This window comes from Athene cunicularia (assembly GCF_003259725.1).
Source record: "Athene cunicularia isolate RWA chromosome 1 unlocalized genomic scaffold, athCun1 chr1_part1, whole genome shotgun sequence".
In the NCBI taxonomy this organism is placed as follows: domain Eukaryota; kingdom Metazoa; phylum Chordata; class Aves; order Strigiformes; family Strigidae; genus Athene; species Athene cunicularia.
The window spans coordinates 88,637,095-88,660,945 of NW_020799091.1; the positions used below are offsets into that span (position 1 = coordinate 88,637,095).

A 23,851-nucleotide genomic window follows, 5' to 3' on the forward strand; every position below is an offset into this window, starting at 1 on the left:
TCCATTAGAATGCTTGCATAGGGAAGATACTATGAGAATATTTACTCAAAATTGATGCACAGGATACTGGCTTGAAAAGTCGATCTTGACAAAGTAGAATGGAAAGTGGTTTTGATACAATTCATTTCCTTAATGTTATGAACCATAAGGAACAGACATACAAGAAAACTTTTTGGTAAATTTTCATTGAAGAAAAGCCTCAGTTTTTCAGACTTCATAATTGTTGGAGCTTGTGAGTAGACATTTTGATAGGTAACACCTAACCAGCTATGGATGACTTCTTTTAATTAACCTTTTAAAATGTATTTTAAACACCATGCATTACCATAAAATTGTGCATGTTGACCTGTCTTCAGATACCACCTGTTATATTATTCAAACATTTGCTGGCAGAGGATTTCTAACTCTGAAATACATTCCATTCTGTGCTGAATGACAAAGTACCCAAGTCACATTGATAAAACTGCCTTGACTCCAGTAATTCTATGCTATAGACCACAGTTTGATCCAACACTTACAAAGCATTAAGTATGCTATCTATAGGATGTTCTGACCCTGTCTGGCTGATTACTTACATTATTTCTCCGCAAAACCTGCAGTGCTTTGTTTACATTGTTCAGAGCATGAACTCTCGTGGAGCCCTTTTCTTTTGCCTACAAAGAAAATTAAAAAAAAATTGACTGCCCAAAATCAGAAACTAGAATACACCATATGTAACTCAAATCTTATATTACACTTATAGTTTTATATTTCAAAAGTTTGTGATAACCACAGTGAGAATATTACCATACATTGTGCATATGCAGCTTCCCAATATGAAATAAACTGTGAAATAAACTGGATCCCCAGTTGGAAGGTCATTTGATACCTTTACATTTTTTACTGAATGAATAATTGAAACTTATACAAAAATCAAATAATTCCAGACTGTTTTAATTATGACTAGTCTTCTTTTCTATGGCACAATTTAGGAATATTACTATGACAAACCAACAGATAAACACCAGTTTGTTCAATATTTCTTCACAAATATATTCTCTCTGGATTTTGATTCTCAAACTCCCAGCCTGCTTCACTATTCTTTTACAAGAAAGTTTCAGAGAAATATCCCAAGCTCACAAAGTCCAAGCAGGAAAACAAGAGAGGATATTCAAAAGTGTGTGTGACATGTTGCTTTAGAATTTCCAGGTCAATAAAAGCAAGTTGTTCTCTCTTTTCAGACATGTACAACATCTAATACACAGGCTGTATGTATGAAATCTATTAGCAAAATATTCTAACTCTACATATTAAATCCTATTTTTTTATTTAGCACAAACATCTAGTGATAAATAATTTCTGCATTCCAGCTAAAATATAAATATTTAAATGAACTCAGTCTTGTTTTTCTTTGCCACACTTCCTTAATAACTGCATACAAAGAAATAGAACATTTCCATTTCAACTATGTGCTTACCAAAAGGTTACTGTCTAATATAGCTCTCAGTCACAATGTTTCCTCAATTTCAAATGAAAGTCTAAAATATTCAGATCCCCAAAAAGTAGTTCCCACTGGCCATCATCAATGGCAGAAATGAATGAACACCACCTACTACAATTATCACATCGAGACTTCAATAAACAGTAAATGTGTTAATATACACGTACAAGTTTTTGGCCTGTAAGGCATTCCAGGAGCTCCAGAAGTCTTCGTCCATCTCGAAAATCGTTAAAAAGATCTTCAATGTAACGTCTCCCAAACTGAAATGAAACAATGGCTTTAGTTAGTTCAAACACCAAAAAAGGAAGGAAAAAATTGCTAAAACAAGACCAGAAAGCTGTAAAAGCCACTGTCTTGCAAAATGGTATATTACACCTCTGTAAATATACTGTGCTAATTAATAAATACAAAAGGTATGACACAAATCAAAGAAGGAAAATATCTTACAACTAAACTAATAGGATTGTCTCACACATCTGTTTTTAACAAGGCTCTGTTGCATAAGAGATATTGGTTCCTACCTTTTTTCAAGTATTTTTCTTATGCTAAGCAATGTACATCCTTTATTCCCTCCTGAAATTACACTACTGACATCATTTGTGAGAAACTGCTGCAGATCCAATATTTTATAATTTGTACATATACTATTAATTCAAATAATTAAGCCAGAACTAAATACTAATGAAGCTAGAATACAAACTGGACTTGGTAACTAAAGTGCAATTCAGGAGAAAAATAGGAAAAGTAATTTGCCAAATATATACAAAATAAACCCAAAACAAAACACAAACACCCAGAAAGAGATATTGTTTAAGTGCTTAGTAGGCACTCTTTCATGTGGCAGAAACAAATTTGGAATTACACAGAGACAAGACTCAGGATTATTCTAGTGAGGATCTAAGAAACATAGCTATGTTAACAGGACATACTTGGAATTGTACTGAATCAGGGCCTCATTACCATAAGTGGCTAAAAAGACAATTCACATAAAAAGACAATACACATGACAGATGAAAGGAAATATTTGGGATATTCCCCAGTGTGACGATGGTAAAAGATGATTTTCTAAAATTAAAGTTTCTGATCCGATGCTTCGACTAATGCATTAAATTTTAACAATATATATAATTTTGTATAGTTTACTCACGTTGCAACTTTTACGTGCACCTATAAATTTTGACATATTTTTGCATGTATGAGGACTATTGAGAAACATAATAAAAACCAGTGATTATTTCATGCAGTGTCAAGTAGATTCATATGTCCACATTAATTCTATTCTGAAGTTTCACAGATGCTTTGATTGGTTTGAGAGGAAGCATCTGTATTTTAATTTGCTAGAACTGACACCATGCTGACCCTACATTGCATATCTTCCCTTTTTATCACAGAGCAATGTAGAATTGGGAATCCATATTGCATAGAAAACATTTGCTTTCCTGTCAACAGTGCTGTTCTGGTGCTCACTGCAACACTCATTAGAACTAACTGGAAATTTTATGAAAAATGTACTTTGTCAGAAAATATCAGTTCCTTTGGAAGGTTTTCTAAACAGATGAGAGAATTAAGGACAGTTTCCTGTGCTAGACTAATTTTTCCCTCAATCAATAAGTATTTATATGTACAGCACAAACTTTCGTGCTATTGGCTACTCTAGCATGACTTTCCCTCTTTCTTTCTCTCTGACTGCTCTTCTGAGGCAAGAGCTCCTTTCAATCCCTTAATTTTTACCTGAGGTCTTGTTTATTTTTAATGGAGCAAACAAATCCAAAACATCAACAATTTTCTACAGCAGTGAGAATTCCTGTTTTCTAGCTGGTTTTCACAACCTGCACAAACCATTTCAGGTAAGCTTATTTCTAGTTAACACATGTGCTGCCACTTGACTACCTTAAATATCTGAAAACATCACACTGCTCTACCTCCTGAATGATCTGTTTAACTAATCATACTCAGCAACTCTATTTCCTGCCTTGCATTTAGTATGAGAAATAGTTTTGATAAAATGTTTTAAATTATGGCATGAAAAATCATGTGCCATTATGCAAGTTAAGTCATGCACGGTATTCCTGAAGTTGAAGTTGCTCTATACAGCACGCATTTAAAATTAAAACATATGACTAAATCAGAGAGACTTTATTTTGTTCCCTAATCTTGCAAAAGTAATTTTTTGCAGAGGGGAAGCAAAAAACCTATGCACTTCTAAGGGAACACTTTAACATTCTTTAGAAAGTTGAAGTGATTAATAGGCCCTTCTGTAATACTATGAAAAAGTTGTGCCCATAATGTTACTGAATCACTCTGGGAATATGAGCAGAATGACATTTTGATAATAGAATATAATTATATTGCTTTGTATCATAAGGGAAAAATAGAAATAGCCTTCATAACTGCCTGTGAGTCTGTCTTCCTTTTTGCCGCATTTAAGATATTCATAAAGTTTAGGTTGAAATACATCTAGGACAGCTAAAAATTCTGCTTGAAAAAATAATATGGGGGTGCTTTTTGATAAGGCTTTCAGAAAGAAAATAAAGACATAGCATCTCCAGCAGGACATATAGTTACAAATGTATTACAAGTAAACCTTAAAACAAAAGTTACTGTTGATTTTTCAGGGTCTCGGAAGTGTATCTTCTATTAATCAGTAACTAAATATACTTTAAGACACCGTACGCTTCTGACACACAAATCACTCTTAACGTGAAGGTTGCTATTTTTCTGGCAACAGGGTAATTAAGTCTTCTTTCTCAAATAGACTGAATGTCCTCACTGCATTGATGCTACAGTAAGTAAGAAACAAAGGCTTCAAAGATGCATCAAATAAATTCATTGTCATTGAAAAGTGTCTGGTAAGTTGTACAAAGCTTTGAAATCAATGAAAAAACAAGCATGGCTAGTCAACGGCTGGCCAAAACAAGTGCCTAGTCTTTATTATAAATTCTTGTGGAAATAAACTTGTTTAAAACTTTTCTTTAGGTTGTGACCTATAGTCACCACCCTTTCCCTACAGAGAAATGCAAATGTTCAGAAGAATCTCCTGTGCTGATTGTATATAACTGTATAATAACTGTAAAACTAAAATAAAAAAAATAAAGAAAAAAGAAAGAAACAGAAATCACATTATAGAGGTAGGACTAACAAAAATCTAAGGAATTTGTTAGAATCTTCATGACTAGAAAGACTCTAGAGGTTTAAGTATACAGCAGTTTTATGTATTATTTTAACGTACTCTCTTCATGTTAAATAAAGGTCAAATCATAGAAAATTTTCTTGATATGGCTGTTGGCTGCAACTGCTGATCTTTACATAACATAAAGGGACCAGAAGGAAATCCAATAAATTTGTGTTAAAAGAAAATTTAAAAAAATGTGATACAGAAGGGAAGATGTGATCCCTGTTTTATCATGAATGAAACTAAACCCCCAACTTAAATAAGGACTGAGGAAATGAATTCACAAAATATATTTCTAAGGTAAAAAAAACCCTCTTACACTACCATGGTAAACTACAGAAGCCTTATTTTTAGAATTATGGGGTAATGTACAATTAACATCTCAAGAAAACATGGGAACTTGCCCTTGAGTCTTCCCACAGGTGTTATAAGGGAGTCGAGCATACTTAGAATATTCTATATACATATGGAATATGTACATATTCTAGAATGCTGTCAATATTAAATAGACTGAACTAATATCTAAAATGTATTAGTTATTTTCCAAACTCAGATAGCAATGGAACCAATCTTATACCAAAGAATGTTATCTAAAAAGACAAAAGCAGATGGAAAAGGAGAAAATCAGGAAATAGACTAAAAATAAGTGTTGATAGATAAAAGTAGTTGCAATTTTTTTTGTGCGAATATATTTAGAAATCTTAAAATATCAAGCTCCATCCTATTAATCTCACTGCTGTCTATTTGCATTGTCCATCTAACTACTGTCTATTTTCATTGTCATTTCTGTTTTCTTCTTTCCAAAGACTCTATATGAGACCTTTTTCCATGTAAATTTATCAAATAAATTTTATCAAACAAATTATTTAATCAGCTCATTCATCAGATACATTACGGAAGAAGTTAATAGTATGGGGAGTATTAGATGAAAAGCCAGTATTCCATTAAAAGCTCTCTGTTCAGAGCGACACACAAGCCAGTAATAGTGAATGTGATACAGAGATGAACACCAAAGAACTAAAAATATCTTGTCCAGAGAAGGTTCAAAGACATCCATTCGTGAATGTTGCCTCTTGTATTGCCCAGTGCTCAAAAATTATGAGTCAAAGATCAAAAAATTACGATTACCATAAAACTGTTAGCAGACACATAATGGACAACCAGGGGATCAGGCACAGTCAGTATGGGTTTATGAAAGGCAGGTCCTGCCTGACAAACATGATCTCCTTCTATGACAAAATGACCCAACTATTGGACAAGGGAAAAGCTGTGGATTTTGTCTACCTGGATTTTCAAAAAGCATTCTACACAGTTCCCCATAGAATTATCACAGAAAAACTGGCTGTTCATGGCCTGGATGAGCGAATGGTCTGCTGGGTCAAACACTGGCTGGATGGACCATCCCAGAGAGAGGTGGTCAATGGAGCTAAATCCAGCTGGCGGCCAGTCACAAGTGGTGATCCTCAGGGCTTGGTGTTGGGACCACTTCTGTTTAATATCTGATTGATGATCTTGACAAGGACATAGAGTGGATTATCAGTAAGTTTGCAGATGACACCAAGTTAAGCGGGAGTGTCGCTCTGCATGAGGATAAGGAGGCACTACAGAGGGACTTGGATAGGTTGGATCAGCGGGCCAACGTCAATGGGATGAGCTTCAAAAATGCCAAGTGCCAGGTCCTGCACTTGGGCCACCACAACCCCATGCATGGCTACAGGCTTGGGGAGCTGTGGCTGGAGAGCTGCCTGGAGAGAAGGATCTGGGGGTTCTAACTGACAAGCAGCTGAACATGAGCCAGCAGTGTGCCCAGGTGGCCAAGAAAGCCAACGGCATCCTGGCTTGTATTAGAAATAGTGTGACCAGCAGAAGTAGAGGGGTGATAGTCCCCCTGTACTCTGCACTGGTGAGGCCACACCTGGAGTATTGTGTCCAGTTTTGGGCACCTCAATACGAGAGAGATATCGAGGTGCTGGAGCGAGTGCAGAGGAGGGCAATGAGGCTGGTGAAGGGCCTGGAGAACAGATTCTATGAGGAGCGATTGAAGGAGATGGGACTGTTCAGTCTGAGGAAGAGAAGGCTGAGGGCAGACTTCATCACTCTCTACAGCTACCTGAAAGGACATTGCAGAGAGGTTGGTGCTGGTCTCTTCTCACAAGTAATTAGTGATAGAACAAGAGGGAATGGCTTTAAACTGCAACAGGGGAGGTTCAGACTGGACATTAGGAAAAAAAAATTCACAGAAAAAGTGGTCAGCCAGTGGAATAGGCTGCCCAGGGAGGTGGTGGAGTCACCATCCCTGGATGTGTTTAAGGGTCGTTTGGATGAGATGTTGGGGGATATGGTGTAGGGGAGAACTTTGTAAAGTAGGGCTGATGGTTGGACTCGATGATCCCAAGGGTCTTTTCCAACCTGAATGATTCTGTGATTCTGACAGAATAAATTAGCATAGGCAAATCCTATACTAAGGGAAACAGAGCAAAGGGAAAGAAAATAGGAGGGGGGAGGAGCTGAGAAGGGACAGGAAAGGAAAGAAGGGGAAGAAAATGAAAAACAAATCATAACTTACATTTTCTCCCATAGGCATAAAGGGCAAAAATGTACTTCTATTTCCTGAGATTCATAAATAATCAACATTTCAAGCAATGAGTCCATAATAACCACTCCAGTAAAATACATGACAACAGAAGACTGTAACACAGCTATTATTTGATGTTCTTAAACATGCATTTTTGTTTGTTTGTTTTATAAAAATGCCATATGATAGATACTTGTTCTCATTTTTTTCAGAGAAATCACAAAGTGTAAAAAACTTGGCTGAGGAAGGGATCTCAGACTTTTCATTTTCCTTTGCAGACAAGTATGTTTAGATTACACTTTTCATTTGAGGGCAGACTAGACTGTAAGAACATTAATACAGTAAGACAAGTTGGATGCTATTTCTTATGCATTTTACAGTATTATTGGCTTATTATTATCAGGGAAATCTAGCAACTGAAACTATCGACAGATGGAGAAAGACAGAACAAATTAAAAGAGAAAAGTCACTGTAAAGACAGAGAATTCAAGGTTAGGAATGACACTAGACAGAAGATTTAAGGTTAAATTAGGTGTAAATAGGAAAAATCAGCTTACAATCGAACTAATGGACACAGAAGTCCTTTGGACTCCTGAGACGGGTAAATAACTGAGACCTTAGGTTGGGACAAGACCTGTGCCTCCAGGAGGGGCAGGAAACCTGGACTGCAGAGCCTGGAAGGGAGCTGTAGGGCAGTCCAGCTGTACCTCCAGCACGTTGGGCTGTGGAACAAAGAGACAGTGGTGATCTGCAGTTTGGCTGGGACCTCAGGCAGCTGACTGATTACTAAAACAATGAAAAGAAAGATATTACCTAGAAAGGTAGAAGGCCATAAGCCATAAGTCTTCACATAACTTTTTCAAATATTTGTCTCAAGTTCAGTTTGTAAATCTGTAAATGTTGCTGAATACATGTCAGTAAGAAAGAAATAAAAACTTGGTTGGCTTACAGATTTTACCCTTACTAAAACTTCAAAGAATCAGCCTTTTCTTGCAGTCAAAATATTTGATGCCTCACTCTGTGAAACAATAAAGAAAAGCCATTCAGCTAATCTCAACAAATCTTTCAAGTCAGTTTTAATAAAAGAGGGATTATTAATACTTACTCTTGCTCTGCTAAATATATTAAAGGTCGAATTTCTCTCCCCGACATCCTCGTTACAATTTGTTCAGTTCTGCTGGGAAGTTCCATGAAAGCGACTGACATTTTCTTTCATTCATGCTGGACTATTACTGCAGCAGCAAAAAATATTGTCCCAGTCATGAGGGAAGAAAGATGCACAAGGCATCGTTTAATTAGGTCATAGCTTTACAGACTCATGGGAAGCACTGAGCAGTTACTTGAGCCACACAAGCCATCCTTTCTCTCTTCATTTTTTTTCTCCTCTTAGAACCAGGAGGTATCCATACTGCTGGAGGTGAAACTCTACACCAGCCAGCCAGAAGTCAAACACTCATGCAGTGTTTGCTTTTCTATGGTCAGAGCTCAAATCTCTTTCAAAGCCTTTGTGGTAGACACCTTTTTTTTTTTTTTTTTTTTTTTTTTTTTTGTAGTTTAACTTCAGTTTTCAAAGCATTGCAACAGAAGAGTAACTGATGAATGCCAGTATTTTAAAAACTACTACTACTACCAATGAACGGAGAGGAAGGTGTAAAACCCTTATCTAAAGATGTTACACTCTTCTCACAGGCAACAAACCAAATATTACAATGCTTTTCAACAAGGTAGCTATCACAATGTCCACAGCAGGCACAGAATACCCAACTCTACGCTTAAAGAGGGATCTAGGGGCAGGTCTTACTGATTGTATGAAAGCAGTTCATGTTTGTGGAATATGACATACACTCCCAGATAAGGAGCTGGTTTCATATCCAGAACTTACTGTTCATGTAATGACACCAGATCCCCCTGGCACTTCTTTTCAGTTCTTCAAAAAGAATATTTTTCCCTCAGCACAAGGAGTCACTCTACTTTTCTAGTGTCACTACAGAGAAGGATACTTCTAAGTTTCTGAAGAATACCTTGTTATTTACATTTTAAAATAAATCAGAAAAATCTCACTGCAGGGCCTGTACGCATCCAGAACAGAAATACAGATGTATTGACTGACACAATTATGTTAGCATCATGATCACTGGTTTTCCTAGCTCTCAGAAATTTGTCTCTAAATTAAATGTAACTCAAAGAATAAGGAAATTAAATTTGTCATAGTAATTGATAGTTCATCTTTGGTTTAACCTCATTTAGTGCTTACCCAAGAAGCACAGAGGTACAGAAAGGTCTGATGTCAAAGAAGTAGCAGAGCTAATAATGAGTGAAGAGCAGTCTCACCACAGTCTCCAATTATTGTATAGGCTCTACAGATAATCTATATTATCTCCGCAGTACACTTTATTGTACTCTTCTGAAGCCAGTGCATAAGTCCTTCTGAGACTCAATACGCAAAAATATTTTCTTTGTAGAGAATTTCTTCTAATTTACCTTTCCATTGTTGAATTCTACTGTAAGATTAATTACGTGATAATTAAAATATTGGAAGTTTCATCATGCATAACAGAACTTCCTAAAGTTATGCTGTAATGCTCCTTAGGAACCTTGGAATTCATGAAGTCAAATTATTTTCTCTGCTCTGAAAGCAAAGGGAAACCATTATTTATTAATTAGACATATGGCATTTTAAAGTGAAATAGTTATTATCTATCCTATTTTCATATAAAATTTCCTTATGAGGTTTATTCAATACTATGTGAATTCATTTTAATTAGACATTCTATCTTATCTATTAATGCCATTTGAAAATGAGATTTTAAAATGAATCACATCGCTAACCAGATTTTTTTTTTCCAGATTCAGTGTATTATATTTTCCACAAGAATGAAAGTAGATTAAGAGCAGATATTAATTGTAATAGCATGATAGTATTAAAAAACTGAAGATGTGTTTGGAAAAGCTTCAGCCATAAAAAAAAAAAAAAAAAAAGTGGTTAGAAAACTGTCAAACCTGACACAAAAACTGACTGGTTTAAAAAATATCAAGCCGATGCTCACTAAATCCATCTTTGCTAATCTGCCTAGTAATTAATACACAAAGTTTCTATTTGGTAAGCAGTGGATGTACAATGTTGGCATCTGCTGCTTTTCTTTTAAACAATACAAAGCTTACAGGGATACACAAAATAAATCTGGAGGCTATCTTTTTCTACCAGTTTAATCTAGCCAGCTAATGTCACTGCAGCATTGCTTATTTTGCAGTATATTGCTGTTCAATGTCAGTAAGGACTGCATGACTGGCAGTGGGATCAAAAGAGACCTTCTGGCAGTGAGTATGAACATATACTCAGCAAGTTCCTACAAAGTCTGAACTATGAGTCATGAATTCAGAGTCAAGGATAGGGACACTTCTTTTGATAGCGCAGCTAGCTTCATGCAATCCAGTAACTGACTGCAATAAGCTTCTTTTTTGCGAGCATGCATATAATTATGCTTACCTCCTCTGCAAAAAAAAAAAACATAGGGAAGAAAAGTACCATAAAATAACAACTGATTTTATTTATAGTATTGTCTCAGATGTAACTTTCAATAAAAGATGGAATGTTAATTATATTTACACATTCCAGAATACTTGTATTTTTAAAATTTACAGTGTGTAGGTATTTTTGAGTTTATAGAACACAGTTTTAGAACAGCGTTTTTAAACTGTTGGAGCTGCAAAGAAGAAAATGCGGACTTGTTGAAAGGAAGAACCAACACACTTTCCAGTGAAGAACAAACTGTATCTAGCTGATGCCAAATGCAACAGTTTTGGATAACATTCTCATTTAAGGGAGCATCAGTTCCACAGCAGACTGTTCCTATGAACATTAGTTATTCAAGTAATTTATTTTTCTGTAGGTGGTTATTCGGAAACAGAAAAAAGGGAATGTCTTCAGTCTTGATTAAAATCACAAGCATTACTGAAAAACCTTGGACAGCAGAGAAATATTCTGAATTTTTTTGTCTTTTGGCTTACTGGTGTTCTGAATCTTAGAGAAGAGTTTAATATTTACACAATGAGGTACAAAATACTGCATGTACTGCATTTCCTCACATACAAAGATGTCTTTTCTGAGTGAGTTTGGATTCTCCCTTTATTGAGGGACAGGCTTTAGCAACATGTTTTTCATCAGTTTATAGCTTAAATCATGGCTGCAAAGAAAATCTGAGGTGTGCAAATGATAGGCCAAATTTCAAACATTTTACATATGAAGCTCTTCAGGTACACAGCCTCACTTTTGAGAATAAATAAACCAGATAAACCTCTACTACTGTCTTTACTGGTAACAGACAAATAGTCAAGCTTCTACATAGGTGCAACTATAATTAGACAAAGTAATTTTCATCAATAAGAAAATAAAAAGAACAAAATCCCTAATTATGAAGTGTTACTATTACTTGTATTAATAATCCCATATAAACAAAAGTCTTAATCTAGATCAGTTCTTTGCTGACCAAAACAAGAAAAAAGTAAATATGATATGTAATTTGGCCAAAAGCTTTAGAACAAAACTGTTGGACTCTACAGAATGGTTCGAATGCATGGCAACTCCATGTCTGTGTTTGTAAAGTTGTGGCGCTGCACACAGTAACTGATTTTGACTTCCATTGGGAAGTCAGCTTCCCTGAATAATGGGCTAGTTTGTGGTAAAACACCAAGAAGCAGGGATCCTCCAAGTCTACAAGTGAAGTTAGGTCTCCCCTTAGGGCCACAAACCATCAGTGAAATACCCAACTGAATTAACTGAGAACTGGCTTTGTCAGCATCAAGCACATAGAAAATTCTGACTGTCAAACAAAATATTCTTAATTCCGCAGCCTAAACTTTAAGTTTTCAGGAAAAAAAAAAAAAAAAAGTAATGAAACGATGTATTAAGTCTTTACCAGTAAGAAGTCACTCTCAAGAACAAACATATTTTGGGAGCCGAATCAAAACCAAACTCTTAGTGCATCCGAGGTAGCACCGCTTTCAAACATATTTTCATTGACTCAGCTGAACCTTTTGTACTGACATACAAGCGGATGACTCATCCTCTTTTCTAAAGGGTCACAAACATTTAGTCAACCTCATTGCATTTTCTGGTACATGCACATAGTCACTCCCTGTCATCTTGCTACATGGCATAGTTAAATCAAGTATATCTTTGCATTCAATACTGACATTTAAATCTGTAGCAATGGCAAAATCCATGCGATCACATCTCAGCTGGCTGGTGATAATTTTCACTTGGTGAAAGGTAAAGGCCATTATTTATTTATTCACAATGGAGGTTACTCCATCAACTTAAGTGCCAGAGGGACTATGCTTGTTCTTGCTGTCCTGTGTCAAAGCTCAGCTGAGCAGAAGGATTTACTGCATGTATATTACAACCAAGAACCATTCTGGGAGTTCCCCTACACCCACTGTACTTATTCCCAAAAAGCTTGTTTGCAGTAAGTGGGATATTAATTCAAATGACACGCTTAAAAGAGCAAGTAAACCTGCTCTGCCTGAGCTCAGGTAGGAGTTTAAAGTGAGTTCTTGCATTTTTTTTCCCATCTGGAGAAGTCAAACAATTTTATAGACTGAAAATCCACCTATAGAAACTACATGGCTAACTAAAAGGATATGGTTTACCAATAGAGTCCATTGTTTGGCTTAAAAATTCTATACAAGATACCAGTTCATTATCTAAGTGTAATTAATTTTTATTTAAAAAATAAAACAAAAACCATAAACAAAACTGTTTCTTGAAAGCACAATTTTCACTTGACCTACTATGTAAAATTTCAAGACATTCAGAAGGAAATCCTAGGAAGAAAAAGCATCAAGAAGACACTATTTGAAAGGGAACAGCAGAACATATAAGACATAGTGCAACAGCAGAAAATTAGGACATTCAAAGACAACTTCTATTTCTTTTAAAAAATTCAAATTTATATGCCTGTCAAGAACAGACTACACAGGACACACTGTGAGTATGGCACCACCGTTGGATGCAGTACCTCTGCCCTCTGTGATTGCCATTCCCTTACTGCAGGATAGACCAGTCTATTCCTCCTCATTTCACAACTGTTCTACTTTTTACCTTACATCAGTGATGAGGCTTATTTTCAGATTTTATGAATGGCCAGAAACATTTTAAGAGTGGCCAGCAGTGAGGAAGAAAAAAAAGTTTTGTTTCTTCTGTTTATATAAATATAAAACACACTTTTTTTTTCCTCTTGGAGTGCTCCTACTGTAAATAATGTAAGTTATGCACATAACATATATACTATATAGTTATCTTACGTTGAAAAGAATGTAAACTTCCCATTTTTCCTTCTCACTGTCCACAACTCACAAAACCACACCTAAATTATTCATATGGCAAATAAACGAAACAACTGATCACAAGATTAGTAGATATTTTAACTAGATACTGAATTGATGTTTTTATTCATATTACAGTTCTACACATTATTGTCTGCAAAAACATTTAACATATTTGTTATGTTTAACATAGTAAATTGCTGTGTTTTATCTACCAGCAGGTAGCATGCATGTGTGCCTCAAATCACCACAACTAATGATGGTAATTTAGTGAAAATGATTGGCATATGCTGCTTTTGTAATGTCCAACAATAAATGACCCAGATTGCAAAGGAATTTATGTGCCAGGCTGCATTTGTGAATCTAGATCCATGTTTAACAAGAGTAAGAATATGAGTAGGACCTCTCTTGAAAACCAATTATTAAAAATTAACTGTATTACAATGAATGATAGAAATAATAAGAGACTTTGGTTTGTATTTTAGCTGTATTTTTTCTGTGTTAAGTAATATCTTATGAATGGCTTCAGAAATCTGTGCATCTTTTTGATTATACCACATACTGTGCCCATCATGTAACTACTTTAATAAGATATATATTGTACTGATTATGTAGGGTTTAATTCTAATCTCAATTGTTTGCTTGAAGCTCTTATAAAAATAGTACAGTGAAGATAGTAGCATCCAGCCTTAAACTAGACAAAGAAAACAGATGACCAGCAACCAGTCTACAAATACATAGTAGCCTGAAGACAGTGGAATTAAACCAGCATCCAAGAGGTACCACCCTTGTAAACAAGCTAGAACAGATTGGTTGTCACATATGAAAAGAGGAAATAATCCTTTGGACCACGGAGAACCATATATAACCACCAAAGATATTCAATGGAGCTTGGGGAACATGGTTTTGGCTTACTGACGCAAAGTGCCATTGAGCCCAGACAGCTCAGTCTCTCAGACTAAAATCTGCGGCCATCAGAGCTAACAATATGGTATGAAGCTCATAGCACCATATACCTAAGGCCTCACCAATAGAGATGATCCGTGCTTTATTCTTAGTTATTGATTGCATAGTAGTTGAGAACAAATAAATGCTTTCTGAAATTCTGAAATTCACCGGGTGTCTTGGTCCCCCAGAATCCTCTTACAAGGGTTCACAAATCTAGCAACAGTTGCAACGCACTAGTGTTATGGATTTCCCAATGAACAGGAATAACCAGTAACAGCTGAAGAAAGTGCAGAAGGCAAAAATAAAGGTCAATCTACTGGAGTTCCACATATGCACTGCAGATATTACCATGTTCCAAAATTAGCATCAATTTCTGAAACTGAGCAAAGAGTATTCCCAAAGATATCCCTGAACGCACAGATCAAGGGAGTGTAAGAGAAAAGACATGGTACAATTCTATTATTCCTTTCAACAGTTCAGTCCAACAATTTACTGAAAGAAAAGGAGCCTGTGCTTTGACATGAATGAGCCATAGAAAAAAAAAAAAAAACACCACAAAAACCAAAAAAAACAACCAAAACGAGAAGTTGCATCTTTTCTAGAAGACTTCTGGGCAACATCACCTACTGCAGATAGAACTACCCTGCCATTGCAGTCTGTCTATACAACCAATATCCCCAGCGTTGATAGCAACATTCTGAGCCATGGAAGTTCCCAAACCTTAACTGCCCTGGGTACACAAAGAGCCACCTCTGTAGCACTGGCACTCATTTTGGATTGCCTGGGTGAGGTTTCCAATGGCTGGACCTGAACCGCCTGCAAGGCCACAGAGCATTTCTGTTAGGATTAGTGCAAAAGGCAACAATATATCTGACTCACCACACACTTCACAGAATTACTCGGCCTTCAGGAAGTAGCTTTGCAAATGTCAGCACAATATATGGACTGCATATGGACATGATGTATGTACTGAGAGAAATCAGGTTATGCAGTGAATGGGTTTATACAGTTCATTAAATTTAACCTCAACTTCTGCTATGCATGTTAATCAGATATCCGGTCTCCAATCCATATCAGCACTAATTAGAAAGCATTATTTACTGTAGAGCGTAGGCTTGCTTAGGCAGCTGCCTGACATTAATTATTCTTTGAATGCTGGAATTTAAACAAAAAAACGTAAAAAATGTATGAGTAATGCCAATTTTATTTAGTGTCACACAGTGACAGTGATCAGTGAGGACTATTATGAGCCTTTATTCAGAGATACTTACAAAATAAACAACTGTTTTGCTGGAGGTCATTACTGCTTCCAAAACTTGCTGCTACCCTCATGTCGTGGTTTGAGTGCCCTTCTTCCTGGGCTCAGCTTTGCTCCCAATTGATTTCTCTACCTCTCCCCCTCCAGCAGTGAAGGGGGACAGGAATGGGGGTGCAGTCAGTCCTGGAACTCTGTCTTCCTCAGGGAGGAAGGACTCATTGCATGGTGTTCCTCTCATGGGAAACAGACCTCCACAAGCTTTCTTTGACATGAGTCCTTCCCATGGGCCGCAGCACTTCCCAAGCTGCTCCGTTGTGGGTCCCTCTCACCTGTTGCAATCTTTCCAGCACAGAACTACAACAGTGGGGACTTCTTCCAACAGAGTCCCAGCCTTCTTCAGGTACAGCCACCTGCTCCAGCATGGGGTCCTCCACAGGCTGCAGGGGCATCACCCTGCTGTCTCACCACAGGTTACAAGGAAGGCTCTGCACCGGCACATCTTGCACCCCTTGCTCCTCCTTGTTCTACTGACCTCAGTATTCCCATAGATATCCTCCTCACAGCTCCTCCTTGCAACTCCAAATACTGCTTCCAGGTTCCCCTTCTTAAGTACATTATCACAGAGGCACAACCACTAATTGGTAATTGGTATGGCCTTGGCAAGAGGCTGGTCTGACTCAGAGCTGGAGAAGCTTCAAGAAGCTTCTCACAGGGGGCCACTGCTGTAGACCGCTCCCCCACTACTAAAACCCCCTGCTGCACACACAAACCCAGCACACCTTAAATCTAGGAAACTTTTCATACAAGTTATAGGAAATCTAGCTATTTTACTCCTACTAAATTATTTAAGCCCTGAAGAACAATAGACATTTTGATCTGGAGACAAATGTCACCTTCAGCTTAATGGAATGGAAACAAATTTTGTGCAGATTCTGAAGAATTTACAGCATTTTTAATAATTTTGTTGAGCACTGTGTTGCTTCCACTTTAAACCTCTTCTATATGGGGACAGACTTTTTAATAGGCCCTGTAGTGATGGGGTAAGGGGTAATGGTCTTAAAATAAAAGAGGGCAGATTCAGACTATATACAGTGAAGAAATTTTTTACAATGCGGGTGGTGAAACACTGGAACAGGTTGCCCAGAGATGTTGTAGATGCTCCATCCTTGGAAACAGTCAAGGCCAGGTTTGACAGGGCTCTGAGCAACCTGACCTAGGTGGAGATGTCTGTGCTTACTGCAGGGGAGTTGGAGTAGATGACCTTTAAAGTTCCCTTTCAACTCAAGCCATTCTATGATTCTGTGATTCTATACCACTGGAACAACCTGAACACAAGTGTCATCCTAGACAGAGTTCTGCTATGAGAGTCCAAGACAAATCTATCAGCAGGCTACACAGTCTGAAAATAGTTTGAATTCCCACAAATACATTTCTGTTACCTTACAAAATTGACAAACAAGAGAAATGGGGAAAAAGCTCATTAAGTCTTAAACATCCTCACTTCACTGAAATTTCATGTGCTGTAGTTCTAAATAAACGTTGTGAAATCCTTAACAGAAGGACTTCATACTCAGTATTTTTCAGTTCTACTCAAAGTAATACAAACTTGTGTAACAACAAATTGGAATTAATTTCTATAATGCATAAAAATTGCCATAAATTCAATAATCAAGAGAAAAATTAAATGATATAAAGAATGTTTCAGCAGAAACATGACTGTTCCTAAGATTATGTTTATGTGGTTTTAATTAGTTCAAATGAATGTACAATAAATTGAAAACTTATCAGTAATCAAGTATGCATTTTAAAATTTAAGAGGTGTTTTGACTAATAGCTTGCTATTCATTCAAACAGCTGCTCTCTATCCTGTGTTTCTTGGTTCACTGACATTTTAGAAAAACTGTGTGTCTCAAGAGCTCCAGCAAAAAGTAACACTTCTGGGTTGACTGCAAATCATTTAAAACACATACATTTAAATGCATGGGAATCAAACCTTTTGCAATAATCTACCTTATGTTAATTAAGTCCTCCTTAAAAGGTCTATAATGTTTATGATCAAAGCTCACACAGTTTTCAAGATGGAATGGTCCATATGTGCTGCCTCGGCTAAAAAATAATGGTGGATATACTTCTACCTGGATGTGTGTGAGAGTATATAGTGCTCCAAACTCTTAGAGTATCTTTCTCTAAACAGCTAAGTATAATCTCAAGACCTCTTTAATGTCCACGTGGTTTCACATCAATGCAGAAGGCATGCTAAGACTCATTTCATTGCAAGTGGAAAGTGGATAACACCATAAAAGAACAGAATTACTGTTCTGTAACACAGAATGCAAATGTTGTGCCATAGGTTAAGGTAGTAATTGTCTTTAAACTAGAGTCTTGGGGACTAAGGAATGTGGCAGGAATGTGAAGGTCACATGCAGCTCCTGCAATAGTGACCATAAGATCCTGAGAAAGGTGAACAGGACAAATAAAAGAACCACAGTGCTGGTCTTGAGGAATGCAAATTTAGTCTTGTTCAGGGATTCCTGGAGAGATTCAAGACTTGGGTGGATGATAGCACTAAGCAACCTGATCTAATCTGACCCTGTCTTGAGCTCCAGAGGTCCCTTCTAACCACAACTATTCCATGATTCTATGGTCTTGCTCCTTTTATGACAGAATTAATTTAGTCAGTACTGCATGCTGCCTACAAAATAAACCAGGTTCCTAACTCTCGGTTAGTAGGAACACATTTCTTGGAGCAAGACAGCTAATGGATTATATGGCACAATTTTTTAAAAATAAAAATTGTATTGAAGTTCCAGTTTCGCCTAAATAATTATTACAAGCCCAGATCTTGGGGATGGAATATTTCAGATTTGTGATGACAGAAGTAAGCCAAAGGTCTTCCCACATGATAAATGTCAGTCTGCAAACATTATTTATATTTTTCATAATAGTTTTCATAATTTTACATGGATAGATAATGGATATGGCCACATTCAAGTAAGTTAGCAGAAGAAAACAGTTATTCTAGGGCTATTCTTAAAGGTAATTAATAAAGAGGGGCTAAGAAGGGAGAAGAAACATGCCTGAGAAGGTCTAAGAAAATTCTAAACATAAAGAGATGTATATGAGACCCTCTGGTCTCACATTCTGTGTCACAACTATTCCAACATACTCAAAATACAAATCCTATTTAGTATCAGAACTAGTTTTAAAACATTTTTAGTATTATTCCTCATGTATGTGTAGCATTAGTCTGCCTCCAAGCTACAAACCGGTGAATTAAACTCATGGCAAATTAAAACAGATTTCTATTTTGTCATAAATCAGATCACTGTTGTGCATAGACCACACTTTGCACCAAATTGCCTCTGATGACAACAGAATCCCCCACACAAAGATGCAACTGGCAGGGGGAAAGATGCACATAGCACTCTTCCAGATTATGGACTTCAAAGGGAAATACAGTGACTGAACCAGCAGAACAAGGAGCTGGTCAGTCACCCTCCTAAAAGAGAAAAGGTAAATAGTTCAGGGCTGCAGTATTTTTAAAAGATATGTACAGTCATAAGTGATGTCATGAGTGAACAGTGTTTAACTGCACATTGCATCATCCCTTAAAAGAAGCTGGGGAGGCCTGGGATGAAGCTACCAGTTGTCAGCTGCAGCAAAAGCAGAAGGATGCGTTTCTTCACCCAGTAGTTAGAGAAGCTCTGAAGCCCTTTGTCAACAGAAGGCTGCAGATGCTAAAGCTGACCTGAATTTAAGGAGTTACCAAGGAAGTTCACAGAAGAGAAATTCACTGAAGGTTATTAAGCCCCAAAAGCCATTGGTGGATAGGAAAGTCCTTGAGTTGCAACTGTTGGAGACTGTAAGGTTATGGGGAAAACAACAAATCATTATATCTTTGTTCTGCTGATATATTTTTTCATAATCTTCTGCTTTTGGATACTGCTGGAGACAGAATAAGGATCTTTGTTTTTACCATAGGGCTTTTCTACATTTGTAAAGGACTTTTCTATATTTCTAAACTAAACCTGCATGTGTCTATCGTTTTTAGCTATGGGGCCTGACCTGGTTTGCGCATGACATGCTTTACTTCCATGTCCTTCAAGCTGATCTCTAGGACTTCACATTTAGGAACCAGATGTAGTTTTTTCAATAGGGTTATTGCAGAGCCCCAGCAAAATCCATCCTGAATACTACATTCACTCTGACAAACATCTACCCTGTCAGAACTTCTAATATATTTTTTTTCTAATTTATCAACAGCTTGTCTGAGCAAAAGGAGTTGAGAAAATATCCTTATTTTGAGGTTTTTAAACATCAGAAGTTTTCAAATAGGCAACCAATTGAAAATAAAGACTGAGTGCTAAATCTCCAGTAACATACCATACTACAAAATTCTAACATTCTATAGTTGTTTCACCTAATGGAGCTAAAATTTCTAAATGTATGTGATTTAAGAACACAGTCCTTTTTTTTTTTTTTTTAAAAAAAAAAAAAAAATTTTTTTTTTTTTTTAAAAAAAAAAGCGCTTAACTTACTCAATATGAGACTGTAAAAAACACTAACACCTTGGAATCTGAGTATTACCAAATCTATGTTAAAACTCTGACAATTTATTAATACTTACATAATCATTTGAAAATCTTTTACTGTCCAGTAAACTACTGTGTCAATCTCCTTTACAGCAGGATCTTAAAACCTGAGGTATTAAGTAGCTGAAAATTATAAGCAGATAAAGCCTAAATTGCCTATGCAATCTCTCTCGCATCCTGAAGTTGCATCAAATATGCTATCTGAATATGATTTATTCAGTAATCATTCAGAGAGGAGAAGGCTATGATAGAGGTTTGTTTCAGTCAGTGTATGGGTTCTAACAAATTAGTATTATCTATTACGAGGCTTTGAAGAATATAATTATAAATTCCAACTGTTTGTGCCAATGACTCTTGAAGACAAACTTCCTCACAGCTACTAATTGGTAATATCAAAGTGCTTCTGAAGAAAGCAAACTCACCACTTTTACACAAAAGTACTCTCATCATCAAGAAACCACCTACATATCACAGTGCTCATCAAGCAGTGGAAAAGAAATATATAGACTGACAGCATTTTAATTTATGTAAGAAAGAGCCCACCAACATACAACAGCTAAACAAGTGGAAGAAAAGAAGGAACCAAACACAGTTTGAAATGTTTGGAAAAAACTACAATTGAGGAAGATCTCCTGGGGGCATTGTGATACTTTTCTGACAGATCAATCCACTAGTTCTGTAAGGAGAGTTTACTTACAGGTACGGTGCTACAATTTTGTATTATAGGTGTTTGATTGGCCTTTGCTAGTATTAGGATTTGCTGATATTCCTCCATCATCTGAAGGCTTCAGTCAAACACTACAACCATATTTTACTGTGCTCAGAGTATGTGCACAAGAAGTAATTGCCCTGAAGAACCCAAACTCTAATTTAAAATAACATGCGAGTTTCCCACTGGCCTGCTTTCTTTGATGAAAGCATATGTTCCCGAGGGCCAAGTTTTGGCTTTATGTTCCTATCAGCACTGAGAACTCTGTTTGCAACTAAGAGGCATATTGTGATGATGGTGATGACTGCAAGCCAGATGTATCAAAGATCCTATCTCAATAACTGCAGGATATCAGGCTGTTTTCTCTTGGATAGGAACTCACTCTGATTTAAGTCCCAAGCTTGTGTAAAATATCTACATATGTCACTTTTTAAGCCAATCTGTAGCAATGCCTTTACAGTATTTCATTCAGATCTGAAGACAGCAATACAGTCTCACTAATGTTCCTCTCATATTTCCTATGGAAACTCAAATACATGTAAAAGTTTAAACCCTGCAAAACATGTTACACTTGTTTAACCACAAAATTTCATACAGAGGAAAAGCTGTACCTGCCTTTAGAATCAGACACCCTAATGAATGTTATTTTCCTGCTTGGTAGGCAAAATAATGTCAAGGTTTTATACTAGTTTTGGTAATAAGGGCTTATCATAAGCTTCCAATTTGTCTCAACTTTGCTTCAGTCTAAAGTCCTCTCAGATATATTCTGAATTCCACAGCTACTTCATCATGCCCTAACAATGTAATAGAAATTGAGTTCACTGCACAGACATAGTAGATGTTGTTCACTTTCTGCAGGAGAGCTGAGCACACACAAGACCAATGTGATCAAGCAATGCCCGTTGATTACAACTAAGAAAGCCCTTTTATAATGTTCTCCTGCACACGTGAGTAACATGCAGTACAAGTCCTCAAGACTGGACAGTTAACTTAGCCCGCACTTTAAACCTTCTTATGAGTGGATAAAAAGTGCCCCATCAGCCTTGTCAGGCTTCCTGCCTCGTGTAACTTCCTCTTCCGTCCCAATCCCTTCTGGGGGTTGTTTGTCTCATCGAGTTTCTCCCCCCTCATTCAGGGTCACATCCTTATCACATTCTTGTTCAGGCTGAGGCTCTTACCAGTCTTGTTCTCATGCAAGATTGCTCACATGTCTATTCTCTCACAAAAAGTCCTCTTGAATCCCAACAACTTTCCTCCTTTTTTTTCTGTTTCAGCATTTTGTTTTATGAAACTGTTGCTTGTTTTAGAGATACAAACTATAGCCTGAAATGTTACTTCTGGTCTGAATATTTTTTTTTTTTTTTCAAATGTTTTGTAACTTAGTAATGGTACTAAGAGAAGACAGCATTGTCCCATTCCTCAGTCTACTGAGAGTAGATTCAAAAGCAATGACGGATTCAACAAAAATGCCACAGATGTTTCTTTAACTTTAATTCACATTTTTATGGTTAGACATTAAAGTGCAGATAATACCTGTTTATGTCTTATACTAGAGCATTAAGACCCACCAGGGTGTACTTTGGCAGAATGTAAGTCTACACCTCAGATGCACTGAAAGCTTTCTTGGGTCATCAACATCTGCAGTGTGCATGAAAAGACTACTAAAACACATCCTAGACAGGCCTTATAGCATTAAAATATATCTACTACAGGGAAAGTAGGTTAACCACACACAAAACTACACTCTTACAACTAGAGCCAATTCACATATCACTTGCAACTAGCATACTACTATCTTTTCAGGTCAAGTTTCATTTTATAAATGGGAAGTGAAACCTGCCATTTTATTATGCAGTGTTCATCTGAAGGTAACACCCAACTCACTCTCACTATTTTTACTTTAAGATCATGGTGGCCATATATCCTTAATCTGTAAATTATATACCAAAGTCTTTAAATGGCTGGGCATCTGTGCAAGTTTTAATCGTTGCTGGGATCAGGGACCACGTGGCCGTTGCCCCTCCTGCACCCGCGCCAGTCGGGCTGGAAGTTAAACACAGACCCCGGCTAAAATAACAAGAAATTTAATACAACAGAGTGATAGAACAATCTGAATAACAACAGTATCAATGGTAACAACAATAAACAGCAATAACATTGAACAAGACAAACGATATACAGAGAAATACCACTAGCTGGTCTACAGAAAGCAAAATTCTCCCCCAAACCCGCCAAGGAGCCAGGAAGAGATTCTGCCCACGGACCTGACGTCAGCATGGTATGAATAACCTGGCTGGAGATCCCTTCCCCCTTTCTCTCTGCTGGGGGAAAACTTTACTCTATCCTGGCTGAACCAGGACAGCATCTTAATATAATTTCTGTGTACCTAACAGAGCTGAGAGCCTAAAAGCTGTGTGTGTGCTTCCTTGGCAGAGGACATTGAAGATAAAATGGGAATGCAGCTGAGTTGTAGAGTTCCCACCTGCTGGGGATTCAAATGATTCAAAAGCCACACACTAACGTCCTCTTCCACCAGATACCTGCCATAGCCTGGTCCCTGGAGCAAGACTTGAGCTGCCTAAGCATTCTGGCATCTCAAACTCCTAACACGGCAGCCCTGTTTTAGACAGCAGAATATAGAATGACGAAATTAAAAAAAAAAAAAAAAATAAAAAAATCAGTGGATCTGCACATGAAAAAAAAAATATTTTGGGGTTATCATGGAAAGTGGGAAGGGAAAGATATGTGTATAAATAAACAAAATGGTTGCATGTTTTTTTTAAATCCTTTGAA

The 23,851-nt window shown here is 36.9% G+C and overlaps 1 protein-coding gene across 10 annotated transcripts in view; it reads right to left on the reverse strand.

The window, feature by feature from the left end:
- Nucleotides 1–23,851, reverse strand: part of DMD (dystrophin) — a 1,208,820-nt gene that overhangs the window by 924,538 nt on the left and 260,431 nt on the right. For all 10 annotated transcript variants that reach the window (XM_026858158.1, XM_026858211.1, XM_026858140.1 and 7 more), the window contains exons 3-4: nucleotides 1,648–1,740; nucleotides 576–653 (exon numbers count right to left, since the gene is read on the reverse strand). In XM_026858158.1, the coding sequence (XP_026713959.1) occupies nucleotides 576–653; nucleotides 1,648–1,740 (171 nt within the window). The remainder of the gene's footprint in view (nucleotides 1–575; nucleotides 654–1,647; nucleotides 1,741–23,851) is intronic.